At 39.2% G+C, this 22091-nt stretch overlaps 2 protein-coding genes across 7 annotated transcripts in view; one reads left to right on the forward strand and one right to left on the reverse strand.

The window, feature by feature from the left end:
- Positions 1-239: 239 nt before the first annotated feature.
- Positions 240-22091, forward strand: part of SMIM11 (small integral membrane protein 11) — a 49954-nt gene continuing 28102 nt past the window's right edge. For 4 of the 6 annotated variants that reach the window (XR_011558991.1, XR_011558990.1, XR_011558992.1 and 1 more), the window contains exons 1-3: positions 240-361; positions 6595-6702; positions 8856-9033. Coding sequence is in view for 3 of the 6 variants with exons in the window: in XM_070750368.1 (XP_070606469.1) it covers positions 6688-6702; positions 8856-9023 (183 nt within the window). In the remaining 3 variants the exon portion in view is untranslated. Of the gene's footprint in view, positions 362-6594; positions 6703-8855; positions 9034-13822; positions 14032-22091 lie in introns of those variants that run through there. The other 2 variants (XM_070750366.1, XM_070750367.1) reach the window with 2 other exon arrangements.
- C4H21orf140 (chromosome 4 C21orf140 homolog) lies at positions 21211-21969 on the reverse strand. Its single transcript, XM_070751775.1, has one exon. It carries the CDS (start codon positions 21967-21969, stop codon positions 21211-21213), a length of 759 nt encoding a protein of 252 aa, XP_070607876.1.

The following is a 22091-nucleotide window of genomic DNA, read 5'->3' on the forward strand; positions in this document are numbered from 1 at the left end:
AGAGTGTAGGAGTTGAAGGAGTTTAAATCCAAATATTTTCACAGCCCTTTTTTAAAAAAAGAGTCTCCTGCTTTAGCATGATAACCTACAAGGTTTCCTTCCAGTTCTTATTTTGATTGTTATTCTATTTAGAAGAGAGAACGTGCTTCTGCCTTCAATCCTAGTAATAGTAAAAGAGGAAGCCCCCCCCCCCCCTTAACAGGATACTGAAATCTCAACTTCCTTCGCAGGACAAGTACTGAAAGGGTTAACATCTACGGGTTTTTTTCTTTGCTGACGTATTGGATTCCGTGGCAGCAAGGGTTCTTGGGAGTCGTAGGCTCTTGTAGTTTCCTGTGTTTAATGGCTCCTCACTATTAAGGTACTGTATCTTTCTCATAACAAATTACACGGCGTCGTAGGCTTATTTACCACAAACTCTAATTTAAACAGAAAGCATAGCATGAAAAGTGACGGTGCTGTCGACTTTATGTTTCATAGTTTAATCTTTACATTGCATTAGGAGCAATGATTTGTACATTCTTTGGTCTGCAATTCAGAATCTCCTAGCAGCAAATCTGCATTTGGAGTTAATTTTGTTGGACACCAAGGCACATAGTTTAGCATCTCAGCGTACGTGGAATTCAGTTCCACAATTCAGACTAGGCAGACATAAGGGAAGTTATAGTTGCTTCCTCCTTGCATAGGTTTAGCCGTTTTCCAAATCATCGTTGTAGATAGCGGAGTATGTTGCAAGCCAGGCCAGGCCATGTAGCTTTCTCCGGAAATAAATAGCGCTTATCTCATGTAAGAGTGCTAGTGGTTCAGTTTTTGGAGGAGTAGAGGAATCAAATAAAATAGACTTCTGAATACAAACAATTGTACTGAAAGTGCCCAGCTCTATATATTTATTCTATGGAATTGTTTACGAAATAAAAGTCAATTTTACCACGGAACTTTGCATTTTGTGTTACCAATTAAAATATTTACATCCTCGCAGTCTAAATTTGCAGTTCTGTGCCTAGTAACAAATGAGTCAATCACATTGAGGTTTATTTTAGTGTGAGAGCACGCTATATCTAAGTTGAAAGTCAGAACCATAAAGCAGTTTCCCAACGTTGGCAACTTGAAGATATTTGGACTTCAACTCCCAGAATTCCCCAGCCAGCGAATTCTGGGAGTTGAAGTCCAGATATCTTCAAGTTGCCAAGTTTGGGAAACACTGCTCTAAGGTGTTTTGTTATTCCCCTCTTTTTTGTGTAATCTGAAACTTTTATATTTTCTAACCATCTGAGCCTCATTGAAATACTGTAGGTTGAACAATACAGGACTCAAAAAAGGAGCTTTCAATATGCTCCTTGATGTTTCCATACAGTTTGACCTGGAGTATACTAATTAGGTACAATTGTTCCATCAGCTCTTATTTCACATAACAGTAATATAATCCAGTCCACATTGTGCCTTTTTTTCCCTATTAGAATGTCATGAGAAATTTACTATCCTGTTGTCTTATATTTCAGGCTCCAGTGATGGGCTAATTTTGATCAAAGTCTTCACTTTTTGGAAAGTTTTAACATTTGATTATGTATCTTATCCATAGTATATAACACAGAGCTGAACAATATTTTGAATGTAGGCTGCATTCAGTCATGCCGTAGTCATTCGCTGATGGACTCAAAAGAAAAACTAAATTTAATTTTATTTAATTAAAACTAAATTAATATGCACATATATTTTCCAATATATTTCAGTACTTCTTTTCTCCCAACCTGAAGCCTTTTCGTTTCGTTTTATAAGTCTCTGCTGAAAGCCTTAAGTAGATTTTTAAAGACATAGTAACTGCAGCTGTGATGCCAGAAAGCATATATGGATGCTTTAATAGCTTTTATATCTATATACTATGAAACACCTTTTGAAAATCAAATGTGAAACATTGTATAGCTTTAGTTTATAGATAAATATCAATTATTTATAATGCTATTATTTTATCCAGGTTGTTATATTAACCAGACTTTATGGATTAATTTGAATGGCCTTGACCCTATTAGTTTTTCATAAGAACTTGGAAACCTAGTTGTTACTTCCCCCTTGTGGCTTTGAGCCAGAACACTGGTTGAACTCATTCTGAAATAATATTATATAATACAGTATAATATTTGCACTGGAATATGTTGTGTCTTGCCTATATTGTAGTTTTATGTGTAGTTGCTATCGGTTTCTTTGTTTTTTTTCTATTTTTAGTTATATGTAAGTTTCTCAGAGTCTTATTTGTGAAATGAGCAGAAATATAAATCTTCCAAATAAATAAACAATATAAACTGGCATAGCATTAAGTCTTGTTATTTTATTAGGAGAAACATTGCCGCTGTAGGAAAACAAACTGTGATCATATATCAATCCATTAACTGATCTTTGAGGGGAAAGATAAATATGGAACTTCATATATCTATATGATTATAAGGGCCTCAAGAACATAATTTTGAAAAGTCTTTATGAATTATCACTAAAGAACATTTTAAAAAATAAATGGCTTTCCATGCAGGGTTTTGGCAGAGACATAAAGATGAAAACAGAACTGGGAGAAAGTCCTGGAACTTGACAGAAAGGTCAATAGAAATAAATATAAATATTTTTGGAATAAACTTGCAGTGAAATATGTAACATGTAACATTAATATGTTTAGAATTAAGTTTCCCTTGAAATCCTTAATTTATTTCGAATATAAATGGGTTTATAAATTTGTTTTCAGAAGAGACTTTGATTCAAAACAGAATTTTCTGTATAAAGCAGGATAAATAAATCAAGATTGTTTAAAAGAGTACAGTACTGAGCAATGTAGAAAGAATATGTTTGTTTGCTGCTGTCATATCCATTTCAGAATTTTTGCTCTAGAATGAAAAAAATCAGATTCCAGGAAAGAGTCGAAATGGTTTTTTGGTTTCAGAAAATGGGCAGGGGAATATGGAATCTAGAATATAAACAGGATAATTTTTTCTCAAATTTAATAGTAAAAATGTTGTCATTAGTGCTCAGTTTTCATTGCTGTTTTCCTTTATTGAATATTTTATTCTACATTATTAACACAAAAGATTTCTCAATTCAATTTTATATTGGGAGAGCCAATCAAATTAAACTTAACTATTCCTACTTGATTTCTATTGGCTAAGAATTGGGTGGGTAAGTTGAAGCCCAGTTGTTGAGTTTCAAGCAGTTTGTAGGCAGCTTGGCAAGTAATATACCAAATTTGGAGGATTTTGAATAGATTATCCTTTGGCCAAGTTAGTGGTTGTAACTTAGGTGCAGCTCCTTAAATTTTTGCAAATGCCTTTTGGTCAGTAGAATCTGCTGGTTTAATTCATCTAAAGTCAGATAGATATATAAGCAATAAATTGGGATTCTGTATGATTTTAACATGCATCTAGACACTGTGGTGGTCCAGAGAAGATTGGGGTTGCTGGTATCAGAATGACACAAGCAGTTTTGGACAGTCATAAATTCAATTCAATTCAATTTATTAGATTTGTATGCCGCCCCTCTCCAAAGACTCGGGGTGGCTCACAACAATAATAAAAACAATATAACAGTAAACAAATCTAATATTAAAAGAAAAGATATATAAAACCCCAACAATTAAAACCATACAGCACATACATACCAAACATAAAATATAAAAGCCTGGGAGAAGTGTCTCAGTTCCTCCATGCCTGGCGACATAGGTGGGTCTTGAATAATTTGCAAAAGACAAGGAGGGTGGGGGCTGTTCTAATCTCCGGGGGGAGTTGATTCCAGAGGGCCCGGACCGCCACAGAGAAGGCTCTTCCCCTGGGGCCCACCAAACGACATTGTTTAGTCGACGGGACCCGGAGAAGGCCAACTCTGTGGGACCTTATCGGTCGCTGGGATTCATGCGGTAGCAGGCAGTTCCGGAGGTACTCTGGTCCATTGCTATGTAGGGCTTTAAAGGTCATAACCAACACTTTGAGTTGTGACCGGAAACTGATCGGCAGCCAGTGCAGGCCACAGAGTGTTGTAGAAACGTGGGCGAATCTAGGAAGTCCCACAATGGCTCTCGCTGCTGCATTCTGCACGATCTGAAGTTTCCGAACACTTTTCAGAGGTAGCCCCATGTAGAGAGCGTTGCAGTAATCGAACCTCGAGGTGATGAGGGCATGAGCACCCGTGAGCAATGACTCCTTGTCCAAATAGGGCCGCAACTGGTGCACCAGGCGAACCTGGGCAAACGCGCTCCTCGCCACAGCCGAAAGATGATGTTCCAATGTCAGCTGTGGATTGAGGAAGACGCCCAAGTTGCGAACCCTCTCTGAGGGGGTCAATAAAGCAAGCACTATCCCATTTCATCATTTTGATGACGGCAGGAAGCTTCTATTGGTGCCCATGCCTATAGAGGGCTGAGTTTCAATATTTTGCCAAAGGAGAAATCTTTAATGGAAGATACATAAGGTCTTAGCAAGTTAAAACTGTCTCCAAACTTGTTTGGAATTTGTTCAAGTCTATAACTTATTCCAATAAAATATAGTAGCCCTTCTTTTAGACAGCTTATGTCTGCTTTATTTGACGTTGTATTCAATCACAACATTGTTTAAAAATCCATTCACTCACTTAGCATTAAAATTGAAGGTCACTGCCAGTACTGCAAATACAAGGTGTAAGAAGCATTATTGGAATCTTTATAGAGCAGAGGTCCCCAAACTTTTTACATAGGGGGCCAGTTCATTGTCCCTCGAACTGTTGGAGGGCCGGACTATTAAAAAAAACTATGAACAAATCCCTATGCACACTGCACATACCTTATTTTAAAGTAAAAAACAAAATGGGAACATACTATTTAGAGGGGGGGAAGAAATCTGAAATTCATATATGTTTATGTTTTGTTTTTAATTTTCTTTTGTTAACATCTGATTGGCTATACAAGGTTTTCTTGGTTTATAGAAAAATGTAATAAAGAAAGAAGGAAGCACTTTGGCATAATGATTAATAAGTTAGAAATATAATTGGTGGTGTACTTTTTGAAGGAACATTAGGGAGAGAATTTAATTAAAATAAAGGTATGTATCTGTGCTCCTGTCACTCACCCATGGGCCGTAGTTTGGGGACCGCTGTTATAGAGACTCCAGGTAGTAGAAACTGAGCAGAAGTTAGTTGTGATTCCCTACTCTAAAAACAAGTTAGCTGTAATCAATATCCTACAGTAGGGTTTTCAGTAGGGTTTATATGCATTTAGCATTAAATGAATTGGAGCCCACAGCTGTGCAGTTACCACTTGACCAGTATTTTTTAACTAATAGATTAATTGTTGCCATTGAGGCTTTCTTTTTTGTTGTTCTTTTCCCCCTCTCTTAATAGCTGCTGAATAGCCATTTGCCGATGGATATGATCCCTGTCACCAACCAAGTCAAGTCTTGGCTGTTTATACTGCAACTGGTCAATGATCTTGTCCCTCCGTGGAACCACATTTCCCTTTCTTAAATGCTTTGTATTTGAGGAGAAGTGTGTTTGTTGGGAATTCTTACTTATGGGAACATCCTCTCCTGCCCCTGAAATGAGATCAACTCCAACCTTTTGAAGTTTAAGTTTAAGTTTAATCAGATTTGTATGCCGCCCCTCTCCGCAGACTCGGGGCGGCTCACAGCAATAACAATACAATGTAAAACAAATCTAATATTTAAGTTAATTTAAAAAACACCACATATTAAAACCAATCATACATACTAACGTACCATGCATAAATTTTATAAGCTAGGGGAAGGGAACATGTCAATTCCCCCATGCCTGACGACAGAGGTGGGTTTTAAGGAGCTTACGAAAGGCTAGGAGGGCGGGGGCAACTCTGATATCTGGGGGGAGTTGGTTCCAATGGGTCGGGGCCACCACAGAGAAGGTGGCCCCTCTTCCCCTGGGTCCTGCCAAACGACATTGTTTAGTTGACGGGACCCGGAGAAGGCCAACTCTGTGGGACCTAACTGGTCGCTGGGATTCGTGCGGCAGAAGGCGGTCCTGGAGATATTCTGGTCCAGTGCCATGAAGGGCTTTATAGGTCATAACCAACACTTTGAATTGTGACCGGAAACTGACCGGCAACCAATGCAGACTGCGGAGTGTTGGTGTGACATGGGCATATTTGGGAAAGCCCATGATTGCTCTCGTAGCTGCATTCTGCATAAGCAGAAACTCCATAAGCCCTCAAGACCTGGTTATCTTATCAGACGTGGGACTCCCAGGGTACCAGAGACTTGCTTTGAGGGCTCTATTGTTGAGGGGGGCATTCTTCTCCTCCCTTCACTTGATTTGTATCTTTTTGGCTTTTATGTTTTTATTAATATAGTTTTTACATCTTTATCTGTTATTTTTATATTTGCTGTTTTATTTAATTGTTATGCACTACCTAGAGTGTTATTGAGAGGATGGCTGACAATATGAATTTAATAAATAACTAAATATTAAGCCCATGTCACTAATATTGACATCTTGTTGATGCATATCTGTTGAGACCAATCAATGAGCTATTTTGGGCAGATGATTTTGTCCTTCCCAATTTTCCATTTATCTGTGATTCAAATGGGTTCTTTGAATACACCACTTCTCTTTCTTCCCCAGGTGGCTCCTCATAAAAAAGCATTGCATTCTTACATATTTTCCCTGCATTCCTGTAACGTCCTAAACTGAAGATTACAGTGATACAGAATCAAGATGGTGAATTGGAAGGTGAGATAATTTTTAATTTGTAGGTACAGTGGTACCTCATCTTATGAATGCCTCTTCTAACGAACTTTTCGAGATACGAACCCGGTGTTTAAGATTTTTTTGCCTCTTCTTCCGAACTATTTTCACCTTACGAACCCAAGCCGCTGCTGCTGGGATGAAGGGGTTTCTTTCCCCCCCCTTTTTTGAAGAAAGAAAAGGGAGGGGCGGCTTGGAGGGGGAAAGAGTTTGCATTTAAAAAAGTAGGAGAACAGTGTGCTTGCACAGGCACTGAAAGGGTGTCTTTTGAAGAAAGAAAAGGGAGGGGCGCCCCCCCTGACTTCCTTCCTTCCCACTCACCCTTTAGCCTAGCCTTGCTTCTTCCAGCCGCCCCCTTTAGCTGCTCCTCCCTGCCCTCTGTTCGCCTCCCTTCTAAAGTTTGGGATTTTCCTGAAGGATTTGCACGCATTATTTGCTTTTACATTGATTCCTATGGGAAACATTGTTTCGTCTTACGAACTTTTCACCTTACGAACCTCCTCCTGGAACCAATTAAGTTCGTATCATGAGGTACCACTGTATCTTAAATTTTGGTTTCCTGATTTCTTAGTCACGGAGTCTGGAAGAAACAATCCTGTCTATTTTCTATACATCAAAAGTATTGTGAATCTGGCAGCAGAGTCGGACAGCGAGGAGGCTGGGGAGGAACATGGGCCAGACCTGGAGTCTGGAGAAGGTTCAGTGCCAAGAGGCAGGGATCAAGCCCAGGCCATCTGGGAGGTCTGTCCCAACTCCAGAGCCTCCAGAGACTGACATGAGTGAAGCAGAGGAACAGGGGGTGCCTGTTCTCAATGCACACATGCACAGAGCTGCTAGAAGGCAACAACGGTTACAGAAGAGGAGGATTACTCGGGAGTAAGGCTTGGAGATAATTGGCCCCTCCCATAGGCTATATAAGTGGAGCCCACTGAAGTGCTTGTTGCAGGAAGCAACTTTGTTCAACTTATGTTATTTCATTGCAGACTCCGTGTTTCTGTTTGGCCTTGCCAAATTTCTTGCTAATTGGTCTTTGGCAGCTTGTCAAGAAAGACAAAGGTGCATATGCTTATCTGCCTTTCCCCAAAAGACTGTTGTTGGACTTGTTGTCATGTTTGGGACTTATAACGGTTGGGAATGATAATAATTCACAGCCGTTAAATCAAATAAGCTTTTTGGATGCTATTTGTGCTATATTATTTGATCAGGAAGCCTAGGTCAGAACAGATACCTATTCTGAGAGAGTACAATATTCTAGACAACTACAATCTGTACTGAATGATTTGTGTTTTTATACAAAGGTTATAGCAGGTTCTTCCTATGGCCTCTTTATCTTGTTTCTTGACTGGCTTTGCAAGAACGTATCTCAATCAATGACAGCACACTTCAGGCATGCGTGCTCTTGTGCTTTATCCGTGTGGTTAGCTTAAACTGGTTTTGTATGGAACAGATTCTGTTTCGTGATTCAGATTAACTTTCACACTTTTTAAAATTGTAGCCTTTTGAATAAAAAACTACAAAATCATTCTGTTCTTCTTTAATAGATGATGTAAAAGCCAGCAAAACCTTTATTGGGGACTCCCTATGGTTAGCTTTTTAGTGAACCTATTTGGAATGTTAAAAGAATGTTGTCCATACCAACACAAATTTATTTGTTTGTTTGTTTGTTTGTTTATTGGATTTGTATGCCGCCCCTCTCTGGAGACTCGGGGCGGCTAACAACAGTAATAAAACAATGTACAATAATAATCCAATAAATAGTAAAAATGATTAAAAAACCCGTTAATATAAAAAAACCAAACATACATACAGACATACCACACATGAAATTGTAAAGGCCCAGGGGGAAAGAGCATCTCAATTCCCCCATGCCTGGCAGCAGAGGTGGGTTTTAAGGAGCTTACGAAAGGCAAGCAAAGGAATTTTTAGAGAATTAATTATAAAGCGCCTGTACAGTATTTTAACTGAGATCATCCTCATAAGGCATTGTAATTTGTGATGAAAATTGTAACTATGAAAGCTGTTCTTGCAAGTAATTTGAGTTTGATAAATTCAAACGTTCATTTTCTAGCTAATCTGTTTACATTATTACATTAAAATAACACAGTGATTACTGTATTTTTTGTTTTGTTTTGTTTTAGGTGCTGGAAAATTTTCCCCTACTAATGTACATTTTAGCTGCTAAAACATTAATTCTTTGCTTAGCATTTGCTGGGGTTAAAGTATATCAAAGGAAAAGACTTGAAGCAAAGGCGAAAAGGGAACAAGTAGAAGAACAGAAAAGAGAAATGGAGAAAAAAGAAAACTGAAGATCTAAAGGTATATTTTCACTGGAATCAATGGTGTTTTTATAAGAGAATGCTCCATCCATTGAAATAATGCATGAAGGGAATTGTTAAGTGACACGACCCATTCTATTTTCAGGTTGGTCAGCAAACCTCCTCCTCCTCTTCCTCCCCCCTAACCCTCCCTATCTTGCATGTAGGTTTTCTACATTTATGCATATAAACAATTCTTTTGCAAGCTCTCTTGATTTGTTCCAAGACTGAAGGGACTTTAATTTGTCATCTGAACAGTGTAGAGCTCCTAAATACATTATGGGGCTCAAAGCATACAATCTAGTAAAAATGCAACTAGAAATGGGTTGGCGTTTACAATGTGTTGCGAGTTGGAACAGGCTGTTGTGGCATGCACAGTAAACTATAATTAAACAATCAGTGGTTCGTTGTTGAATTCAGCCTTTCATTCAGGATGTGGGAGTGTTGTCGTAATTCACATGCCTCTGAATAATTTCATGCTTGGTGAGTTTACTACAACTCTTTGGAACTCCAGTTTAGATTTTATATGTCCGGTAGGTATTTGAAAATGTCAGCTCTCGTAGTAGAAGGAGCTCTTTCAAATTCCTATTCTCCCAGCCCTTTAAATATGATCATCACCCATAAATAATATGTTCTGTGAGATAACTTCTTCTTTTCTGGTGCAGAAATACATTGGTATGGGAATATTAATAATAATAAATAATAATAATAATAATAATAATTTATTGGATTTGTATGCCGCCCCTCTCCGTAGACTCGGGGTGGCTAACAACAATGATAAAAACAGCATGTGACAATCCAATAATAAAACAGCTAAAAACCCTTATTTATAAAAACCAAACATACACGCAAACATACCATGCATAGCTTGTAATGGCCTAGGAATATCTCAACTCCCCCATGCCTGGCGGCATAAATGAGTCTTGAGTAGTTTACGAAAGACAGGGAGGGTGGGGGCAATTCTAATCTCCGGGGGGAGTTGGTTCCAGAGGGCTGGGGCCGCCACAGAGACGGCTCTTCCCCTGGGGCCCGCCAAACGACATTGTTTAGTCGACGGGACCCAGTGAAGGCCAACTCTGGGACCTTATCGGTCGCTGGGATTCGTGCGGTAGCAGGCAGTTCCGGAGGTAATCTGGTCCAATGCCATGTAGGGCTTTAAAAGTCATGACCAACACTTTGAATTGTGACTGGAAACTGATTGGCAGCCAATGGAAGCCACGGAGTGTTGAAGAAACATGGGCGAATCTTGGAAGCCCCACGATGGCTCTCATGGCTGCGTTCTGCACGATCTGAAGTTTCCGAACATTTTTCAAAGGTAGCCCCATGTAGAGAGCATTGCAGTAATCGAACCTCGAGGTGATGAGGGCATGAGTGACTGTGAGCAGTGACTTCCTGTCCAAATAGGGCCGCAACTGGTGCACCAGGCGAACCTGGGCAAACGCCCTCCTCGCCACAGCCGAAAGATGATGTTCCAATGTCAGCTGTGGATCGAGGAGGACGCCCAAGTTGCGAACCCTCTCTGAGGGGGTCAACATTTCCCCCCCCCCAGGGTAATGGATGGACAGATAGAATTGTCCTTGGGAGGCAAGACCCACAGCCACTGTGTCTTGTCTGGGTTGAGTTTGAGTTTGTTGACACCCATCCAGGCCCCAACAGCCTCCAGGCACCGGCATATCTCTTCCACTGCTTCGCTGACTGGACATGGGGTGGAGATGTATAGCTGGGTATCATCTGCGTATTGATGATACCTCACCCCATGCCCTTGGATGATCTCACCCAGCGGTTTCATGTAGATATTAAATAGCGGGGGGGGGGGAGGACTGACCCCTGAGGCACCCCACAAGGGAGAGACCTAGAGGTCGACCTCTGACCCCCCCACTAACACCGACTGCGACCGACCGGAGAGGTAGGAGGAGAACCACTGAAGAACAGTGCCTCCCACTCCCAACCCCTCCAGCCAGTGCAGAAGGATACCATGGTCGATTAATATGAGAAAAAGACCCTGTCAGTTATCTTTCCATTGCTATCTTCCATTCTCCGACTTTGCCTGATTAAAGACAAAACTCTTTCCAAGAAAGACAACAACAACAGCAACCACATTCCTCATTCTTCAGGTCATGATCTTCCAGTCTTCCTGTTCAATTGCAGTAGAAGGCTTATGCCTTCTGGAGGTTCACTATGGGAAAAATGTCAAGTAAAATATTTAACTTAGTACATTAAACATGTTGGAACCGGAGCAGCAGAAGAATATATTTGAGTTAGACACATCCTGACCCAGGAATTTTATTTGAATAAGCTGCACTGCTTGTTTTACTGGGCCTCTTTGGGGCAGTCTTGTACTGAAGGCTGAAATAGTTCCAACTCTTTTTTATTTGCAATTTCAGGACATTCTAAGGAACTGGAAATAATTGCTTTTATTATGTGTGGAATATTTGTCCTGTATCCACATGCACTTAATATGTGCGCGCGCACACACACCCTCAGCTTATAAGAACAGAACAACTTTGTCCAACCGTTTGCCAAATATGTGCAAAATGTAATTAACATGCAAAAATGTGATGACTAACAAATTCATGCAAAATGTGACTAACACAATGTTTGGAAACTGGGAACCTTAATTTATGAACTGAGAGCTTAGTAAGGCTTCTTTTATTATTGTGCTTTTGATTGGCATATTTTATTATTTGATACATGATAATTGCTGCATGCAGAAAAGTGAGTTTCAAAAGTGAGTTTCAAAGCATGAAATAATTTTCGTTTTCTGGGAAAACAATAAAATTATTAAATGTTATATGGTGCTCTGAACCTGAAATGGCATGTGTATTCGTAAACTGGCTGGAATGCGGCCACCTTTTAGTACTTTTCAACAAGTCAAATGATTACGTTTCTGAAACTATTTTATTTTAAATATTTTTAAATAATATTGTGCAAAATCATTGCATCCCAAAATCTGAAGCAACAATAAGAAACAAATCTTAAAACCCAATATAAAGTACATTTTGTAAATTGAATTTAAGAAAAATATTTGAATAAAAGTTGAATAGTAGCAGGCAGGATTTTGTGTCATCTTCTGAGAGAAGGGAGAATGGGAGCTAATTGAAACTCTTGGACAGCAGATTGCATATCATGGGAACCATTGAGGGTAAGACTATACTTTACATCAGAGGTCTTCAAACTTGGCAGCTTTAAGACTTGTGGACTTCAACTCCCAGCATAGCTGGCTGGAGAATTCTGGGAGTTGAAGTCCACAAGTCTTAAAGTTGCCAAGTTTGAAGACCTGTGCTTTACATATTAGATTAGAATGGCATCTGAAGTAGGACCTTATAAAATAAGACTTTAATCTAGGGCTGAGTATTTGCTACTTTCCTCTTTACTTCCTTGGGCCATGGTGGTGCGGTGGTTAGAATGCAGTACTGCAGGCTGCTTCTGCTCTCTGCCGGTTGCCAGAAATTTGGCAGTTCCAATCTCATCAGCTCAACGTTGACTCAGCCTTCCACCCTTCTGAGTTGGAAAAATGAGGACCCAGATTGTTGGGGGCAATATGCTAATTCTGTAAACCTCTCAGAGAGAGCTATATAAGTCTAAGTAATATTGCTGTTGCTTCCTCGTGAGACTTATCTTAATTTTGATTTTAATTTTGATATCCCTCTATCAACAGTCAGTTCAGACTTTTTGATAAAAATACAGTGATACCTTGTCTTACGAATTTCCTTGGTTCCAGGATTATGTTCGTAAGGTGAAAATGTTTCCCATAGGAATCAATGGAAAAGTGATTAATGTGTGCAAGCCCAAAATTCATCCCTTTTGCCAGCTGAAGTGCCCATTTTTGGGCTGCTGGGATTTCCCTGAGGTTCCCCTCCATGGGAAACCCCACCTCCGGACTTCTGGGTTTTTACGATGCTTCAGGGGAATCCCAGCAGGGGAATCCCAGCATCGCGAAAACGGGCGCTTTGCTGGCAACGGAAGTCCGGAGGTGGGCATCCCAGTGGTGGCGGCGGGTTCATAAGGTGAAAATAGTTTGGAAGAAGAGGCAAAAAAATCTTAAACCCCGGGTTCGTATCTCGAAAAGTTTGTATGACGAGGGGTTCGTAAGACGAGGTATCACTGTAGTGTGTTTCTTGATTTTATTTTCTAACAAGAAAGGAAGGAAAGAAAAAGGAAGAACCTCCACCAAAAGGAGAATGGATTGTGCAATGCATATTCCATCCATTTTAACCTACCAGGTAGAGTAACAGTGCCCTTCGGCTTACATTGTAAAACTTTGGCACTGTCTTCTGCAAACAAAATAAAGATCTCAAGCTGGGTAAAAAGTAGGCTGGGAGGAAGTAGCAAGAAAATTTATTCATCTTCTAAATCCGGCCACAAAGGATATGTATGCTTTTATTAACGGGTTTTATATTATCTTTTAAACTGTCTTTTTTAGATGTTGATTTTTGCTGTAAGCCGCCCAGTGTCCCTTGGGAGTTGGGCGGCATATTAATTAATTAATTATTTAATCAATCAAACAAACAAACAAACAAACAAACTCAAATCCCCATCTTCCTTCCCAATCCTAAATTTTTGTGTGCAGAAAATAGGATAGGCTGAGATTTGAGCTATGAAGTTGCAGCCAAGCAGTTAGCTGGACCTTAGGTACAGTAGCATTAGGAGTTCTAATATACGAGATTGCAGCATCACTTAGGAGCCCAGCACGTCAAAGCAAAACTTTTGAACTCGCATGTTGCTTTTTGCATGAGGAAAACGGAGAGTTACTAGCTGCTGCAAATAGAACCATTCTATTTTGTATGCAGATATTCAGACATGGGGAAGCTGACTTGGATGCCTTTCTGGGAAGCATTGAAGATTTCACTGAAATGGAGAACTATGCTGGAGAAATGAATTCCCTAAGATCAAGATTCATTTGAACAAAATATATTTGAATGTTGTTGTTGTTTTGTTACAGGTAGTAGCAGGATATTGTCAGTTAATTTATTCAGTAAATCTTCTTTTGTAAAACTCACACGTTATCATTTGGAATCCTTCATGTTGTGTTCCATTTATTCAAGTACCTTCCAGTTAGATAGAGCAGTGTTTCCCAACCTTGGCAACTTGAAGATATCTGGACTTCAACTCCCAGAAGTCCCCAGCCAGCATTCGCTGGCTGGGGAATTCTGGGAGTTGAAGTCCAAATATCTTCAAGTTGCCAAGGTTGGGAAACACTGAGATAGAGAATTGATTTTTCCCCATGCAAGAGAAAAACTACTGTATTTTTTGGAATATAAGATGTACAGTACTCCCTCACCTATCGCTGGTGTTACGTTCCAGACCTGGCCGCGATAGGTGAAATCCGCGATGGGGAATTTATTGACTGATAGTACTTATTTAAGTATTTATATTGTAATTGTTTGGTAAGTTTTCATTGTTTTAAGTGTTTATAAACCCTTCCCACACAGTATTTATTTTAGATACAGTATTTAAATACAGTATTTACAATTTTAGATATATTTTTTTTTAAACCTGCCGATTGAGTTCGGCGGGCTGTTTAAATCTGCCGATCGGCTTCCTCAGAAACCCGCGATGAAGTGAAGCCGCAGTAGGTGAAGCGCGGTATAGCGAGGGACTACTGTATAACCTTTTTACTCCCAAAAAGAGGGTCAAAAACTGGGTGAGTCTTATACTCGGAATGTAGCTCTACCCACCTGCCAGCCCCCACTGCTCTGAGGTTTTAGCCTCCACACATTGTGTTTTGGAACAGTTCCAGGCGGCAGGGATCATCACTTCCACTCGCGGCCAGCGGAAAGTGGGGGCTTGGTTGGAAAAGTGGGCCCTGTGCAGGAGATGTAAGGCAAGATGACTCATCACTTGGCCTGGGGAGGAAAGCATTTTCATGAGGCAGTGCCGCGATCTCCTCCCCAATTCCAAAAACGGAGCATGAGGAGACCAAAAAAGAGCATTGTTTTTCTGGTTGGCACTGCGGCCCAAAAACACTTTTCCTCCTTGATTCTAAAAATGGGGCGTCCAACCAGAGCTGGCCACCACCCGTAATGCGATGCTTTTTTTTTTTTTGGTCTTCTCACGCTCCTCATTGCCCCAAATGCTCTTTTTTGGTCTCATCACACTCTGTTTTTGGAATCGGGGAGAGGATAATGACATTTCCACCTGAAAACACTTTTCTCCCTGATTCCAAATACAGGGCGTCCAACTTTGTGAAAATAGAAGTTGCAGAGCATGGGTTTGTGGTTCACACTGAATCACTGCAAGGGGGTAGAATAGGAAGGTGTTCTGTTGGGCTCTCTGGTAGAATCCTCCCAAAAATTCACAGGTTCAAATTTCAGACACACACACGTTTGAAAATTCAAAACAATGTTCTTTATAATGAAAATTCACTTAAACTAAGCCCTCTTTTGGTATAGCAAAGAGCACTCATCTCCAAACAAACTGGTAATTTATACAAGTCCCTTATCAGTCCTGTGATACTTAGCTTGCAGCTGTGAGGCAATTCAAAGTCCTCCTTCTTTCACAAAGTGAAACACACTTTGCCCTGGTTTAGCTTCAAAGCGGGGGAAAATCAGCACACAAAAAGTCAAAGTCAGTAAAGCAGTCATGAAACACAACGATCACATAATCCTCCACAATGGCCAAACCACTGCTATTTATAGCAGCCTCACTAATTACCACAGCCTCACCCAACCACAGGTGGCCTCATTTTCTTTGATAATAATCTCTCAGTTGTTGTTGCTATGCATCGCTCTCCGCATGCGTGGCTATATCATTAACTCTTGTTCCGAATCCAAGGAGGAGCTAGATAATTGATCTCCTTCTGAGCTGTCTGCCACACTCTCCTCCTCCCTGTCACTCATGTCTTCTTGGTCAGAGGAGCCTTCATCAGCAGATTCCACCGGGGGGCAAAACAGGCCTGCAGCATGTGGATGTCTCCCCCACATCCACAGTCCTTGGGGCAGGAGCTGGGCCAGAGCTAACCACAACAGGAAGGTGGCAGAAGGTGCTTTTGCCCACCTTGCCTTTATGTGGTGTGCAAACTGGGGGAGGGGGGCTCCTCTTAGCAGATTCACTGGCACCAGATTTAAATCGAGCGAATAGCACTGGTACAATAGCTTTTTTTTGGCAATGCTGGCCTCTTTAAAAGCTATGCAGGAATCTCAAAACCCCAGACCGTCAGTTGTCACTTCATCTCGCCATGCCAGGGGAAAAGGGGGGAGAGGAGAGCTTTATCTGTTTAATTTATGCCATATGGACTGTGAGGGCTTTTCATTAATCTATTGGAAAAGGAGTGGCCCAGACATTTTATAGGCAAACAGGCTGCAATCAAGTGTTATGGAAGAACTCCCTTTCAGAGAAATATTTATCTTCATCAATATGCTTGCAGTCTCGCATGGCAGAACATTCTATTGAATATGATAAGGCTTGTTTCTCACTAAATAATTAGTAAATATTACAGCCTTGTGCTGCAGCCTTACTGAGCTTGTGTTGAATTTTCTGGAACTTGGAATTAGACATGAATACAGAACTTTAAAATCCTTGGGAATATGGGCTCTAAATTGGCTTTATTAATTTATTTCATTCTTTTTGTTAGTTTTTACTGTTTTTAATATGGTTTTATATTCTGTAAGCCTCCTTGAGTTGCAGTGAGTGAATTGGTGGCAATATGAATTCAATTACCTTATTTTCCAGTGTATAAGACGCACCTAGATTTTAGAGGAGGAAAACAAGGAAAAAAGCATTCTGAACCAAATGGTGTAATATTATATTGTTTAATAAAATACCAGTGTAGCAGAATACTTTTTACAACTATGTATACCTTTTAAAACCATGTACACTTTTTACAAACTTCAAACTTGACAGAGAGAGAAGGGGACGGGCAAATAACCAGCTTCTCTAGAGCAGTGATTTTCAACCTGTTTTGAGCCGCGGCACATTTGTTACATTTACAAAATCCTGGGGCACACCACCAACCAAAATGACACAAAAAGACAGTACATATTATACATAGTATACCCCCTTCTCTCTCTCTCTCTCTGTGTGTGTGTGTATATACACACTCTTGAACCATTTCCAAAAACAGGTGAGGGCTGGCGTTTTTGTTGCTCTCTTATTCTTTCCAAAAACAGGTGAGGACTGGGGATTTTTCCTCTTTTATTCTTTGGGTGCTTTTTATCACATGCTTTAAATCAAGAGTCAATTCTCTCTCTCTTTTGTTTCTCTCTCTTTCCTTTCATTCTCTGCCTCAATCATTTTCTCATTTCTCTTCCCCTCTTTTTTCTCTCATTTCTCTCTCTCCCTTCCTCTCCTTCTCTCTCTCTTTCTTGCTTTCTTTCTCTCACTCACTCTCTTTCTCTCTTGCTTGCTTTCTCACTCTCTCTTGCTTGCTTTCTCGCTCTTTCTCTCTTGCTTTATTTCTCTCTTGCTTTTTTTCTCTTTCTCTCTCTCTTGCTTTCTTTCTTTCTCTCTCTCTTTCTTTCTCTTTCTCTCTCTCTTTCTCTCTCCCCTCTCGCGGCACACCTGACCATGTGCTGCGGCACACTAGTGTGCCGCGGCACACTGGTTGAAAAACACTGCTCTAGAGAAAGAAATGTGTATCTCCCATCAATTGCAGTGTAATTCTGTCTTTCTGTCTTTCTTTCTTTCTTTCTTTACATTGCAATTGATGGGAGATACACATTTCTTTCTCTAGAGAAGCTTGTTATTCACCCACTGCCTTCTCTCTCTCTCTCTCTCTCTCTCATTAACAATGAATGAGCTTGCAAGTGGTAAGAGCTGGGAACATCATTAGCACCTGGTTAGGGCTAGAAAGAAACATACTCAGAGTAATGAAACAAACCCTGCAAAGACGTAGGGCTTGGAAAACATTCTTCACAGAGAGAAACAATGAAAGAGGCTGCAAGGTAAGTGCTGGGAAGATCGTTAGCAGCTAGTTAGGTCTGGGGGGAAAAGCTACATTCAATGTGTAACACACATCCTAATTATCAGCCTATATGGGAGAGGAAAAAGGTGCGTCTAATACACCGAAAAATACTGTAATTTAATTAATACATCATTTAAAAAGTGTATGATTGTTTGCAATTATAAACACTTGTAATAATTGCAAATAAAATTTAAATTACCTAATTCATCTCCCATTTTCTAATAACCAAGAGATATGGGTCTCTTATTAATGCAAGGCAAGATGTATTGCTTTAACAAAATATTTAAAAACTTCCTCCTTTGTCCCTTTTATACCAGTGAAATAATGACCATACTGTTACTGTATAAGGCTCATTAGGTTCAGTTTTAATCTTCATGTTTAAACTAAGAAGCCATTTAAATCTAATGTGATGTTTTGATTTGTTCTTATAGCCTGATTAGTTATAAAAGTACTTTAATTTTGCACAGAGTGCAAGTCAGCAAGTAGAATTTATACGAATGAAAATGGGAATATTGGTTTTATAATTCTACTGTTTCTAGACAAGGCACGTCAATTGGGATGCAAGCTTTAGTATTGAGAGTCCGATGAGAACGTTACTTTGGCTCTTTTTAAAATCTCCATTTGTGTTCGACATGGCTTTTAAAAGATTCTGTTTCTTTTTTTGTAGCTGGGAGGCATATTCTTCCACTTGCTGCTGAGAAAACTGATCTTTGCTATTCAATTTATTTTGTTTTAATTAACAAGTTGGAAAAGCAGTCCATGGGCCAGCTTCCAGATATTGCTGAAAGCAACTCTCATCAGCCATCCTAGCCAAGGCTTTTGAGAAACAGAATTGGACAACATTAGGAGGAATCCATGTTGCCAATTTGAATTAAGAATGAGAGGCACTGCTTGCACTAGAACACAAAGGCCTCTGGCACATTAACATCATGTACTGCCATCCTGTGGAAATGGGATGATTTGCTGTGGCAAAGGATGAAAGTCACCCTAAATAGGAAAAATGTCATAGGCTAACAATAGAGTACTGTATATGTTTGGAAATGACTACAGTGTTCCCTTGATTTTCGCGGGGGATGCGTTCCAAGACCGCCCGCGAAAGTCGAATTTCCGCGAAGTAGAGATGTGGAAGTAAATACACCATTTTTGGCTATGGACAGTATCACAAGCCATCCCTTAAGACTTTAAACCCCTAAATTACCATTTCCCATTCCCTTAACAACCATTTACTCACCATTATTACTGGTACTCACCATTGAATAAAACACTTAGTGATCCTGATATTTATAAACATAATTATTTATTAACAATAATATTTTTTTTTGTTATTTATTTGCAAAAAATATTAGCTTGGCAATGACGTATGATGTCATCAGGCGGGAAAAAACGTTGTATAGGAAAAACCCCGCGAAGTATTTTTTAATTAATATTTTTTGAAAAACTGTGGTATAGGCTATTCACGAAGTTCGAACCCGCGAAAATCGAGGGAACACTGTATTACTAAATTCAAAAGGTATTTTTATTGTTGCTGGTGAAGCAGAAATGTCAAGAACCTCTTGTACCCTCTCCATCTAAAGATGGATTTGAAGGATACCAGTATCACTGTTTTTAAAAAATCTTTGGATAAACATATACAGTGTTCCCTCGATTTTCGCGGGTTCAAACTTCGAGAAAAGTCTATACCATGGTTTTTCAAAAATATTAATTAAAATATACTTCATGGGGTTTTTCCCTATACCATGGTTTTTCCCGCCCGATGATGTCATATGTCATTGCCAAACTTTTGTTTGCCTTTAATAAATTTTTTTTTTAATAAACTTTAATAAATAAACAGGGTGAGTAATAATCTAAATGGTAGCTAAGGGAATGGGAAATTGCAATTTAGGGGTTTAAAGTGCTAAGGGAAGGCTTGTGATACTGTTCATAGCCAAAAATCAAAAACGAGGGAACACTGTATATAATAAAACACCCCGGAGTCTTTGAAGAATATTGTTCCCAATTAACCATTCATCCAGCTAAACTAGCAGCTTCTCCCAATGTGTCAATTGCTAGAAGAGATAACAGTCTCCAGGTGATACTAGCAAACTAATATAAGCATAACTCTAAGGGGAGAAAGGGTACATGGAAAGTGTAAAATGAGAAGAAAAAAAAGAACCAAGAAGGAAATGAAGGTGATCAATAGAGCACAAATAACTCAAGAGAGAACATTTTCCTTGGACAATGTATCTCATAGATTTACTTTTTGCCTTTATTTTTTAAAACCATGGAACTATGCCGTGGATGTGGCCAGTCTTCTGCTAAATGTATCCTATTTGGAAGTTGAGTCTCTTCCACAGTATTCATATTTATTTCATGTTTTGAGGGGTATAGCCACAAGACATCTTTGGAAGCTATTTTGAATATATGGATTGCTAGAGTATAATTGGCTGGATATTACTTGATCATCACAATAGTGGATTCAAATTTAAGCACAAAAGTACTCTTATTTATTTAGCATTGGTTGGACTCTTCCATTCATTTTTATTCTTCTGGCTAGTACTACCAAAAATAAAATGTAATCATTTTAGGAATCTGAAACATGAAATCTATAAATCTCTTGGCCACCTCAAAAAGCATTGGTGTTTTGGTGGTAATTGGATGAAATTTGACCAGGGCCAGGAATTTTGATTCGTAACTAGATTTAGGGAGTGAAAAAGTTTTCGGAAAAGTGTATTTGTAAAAAATAAAGTTTTAACCATACCCCACCCACCTATTTATTGGGATGATCATCACTGTCTCTTGATTAACTTAACTACTTCTTTGCTATTCATGAAAATGTGAAAAAATTCTAGAAGAGAAGGAAATATCTCTATTGGAACTCATCTATTATTTTGCTCTTAAAATTTGTCCTAACACAGTTATGAGAATCAGTGTAATCTAATATGGATTACATCTTTGTTTTTCTTATCTGTTAATAATTTAAGTTTTAGTTTCTTATATTCATTTATTTTAAATAATTTAATTTATTTAAGTTATTTAACTTAATGTAATTTAATTTAACAAAACCTAATTTCTTAATTCTTAATTCTCAAAAGTATTTACATATTTACGAATCGCTGTTTGTCCACATCATGACAAAATTAATCTACTTAATTGGCACGTGAATCTAATACTATAGCATTAAAAGTCACTTTAACACTATTATTTTTATTATCACCATTGACCTAGAATAGTGAAAATGCACATTTGGTATATGAATTATCTTCAACCAAAGATTACTTGACAAATGGCTGGAAGCTGTCAGGAAAACTTATCCAAATAGTAATTTTCCCATCTCCGCACTTTGTTAATGGCCAGTTTCCACTTGATTGGGCTTGTTTTCTCTATTCCTTTCCCAATCAAGTCACTGAAGAGGATGCACTGGTATGAATAGGTCCTTTCCACGGATGTCAGAGAAAAGTCTTTTCTGTTATTGATGATAAACCATTTCAAAGATGACCAGACTGCATCCATAGGATGCAGGTAGTTATAATCAAAAGGTACTGAAAGAAGTTCATGACCTGTAGCCCTGGCAATTTCAGGGCAGTGCTTGATGTTCAACAAGTAGGGATGAGAAATGGCCTGAGAATTGATTGTGTCCACCTTCTGGTTAGACGCTTCAGCCTTCACCCTTAAGTGTTTTTTCTCTTTGACCACAATGGCACACTTCCCATAAGTAATAGACAGAAAGTCACAGAATTCCTGAAACATGTCGTCCTGCTGCGCTAAGGGTAAGTCATCTCTTAGATATACTCTGTATCTCCAGGGTACCCATCCTTGGCTGTTGCCAGCATGTACAATTGTCCACACAGGCCACTTGAGATTATCTTCATAAGGAAACTTGTCTCCTGTTATGAGACTTTCAGAAATATCGGTTTCACCTAAAAATATAGTCTTGTAGTCATTAAGGTGCAGAGTTCTTAAATTTTTCAAATATTGCAGACATATTTTTCTTGATGTAGCGTCGTGGGAACTCCGGTGAATAATATGTTTTAATAGCGGGTTTACAACGCGATGCATCGTGGACTCTCTGGCAAAATTGAACTGCACAGAAAATTCTAATGATGCCCAGGGATATTGATGATCTCATAATGGATTTCACTGCCTGTATTATTTAGTAATATAGAAACAAAAGCTAAAGG

Source organism: Erythrolamprus reginae, chromosome 4, assembly GCF_031021105.1.
Source record: "Erythrolamprus reginae isolate rEryReg1 chromosome 4, rEryReg1.hap1, whole genome shotgun sequence".
NCBI classification, from domain to species: domain Eukaryota; kingdom Metazoa; phylum Chordata; class Lepidosauria; order Squamata; family Dipsadidae; genus Erythrolamprus; species Erythrolamprus reginae.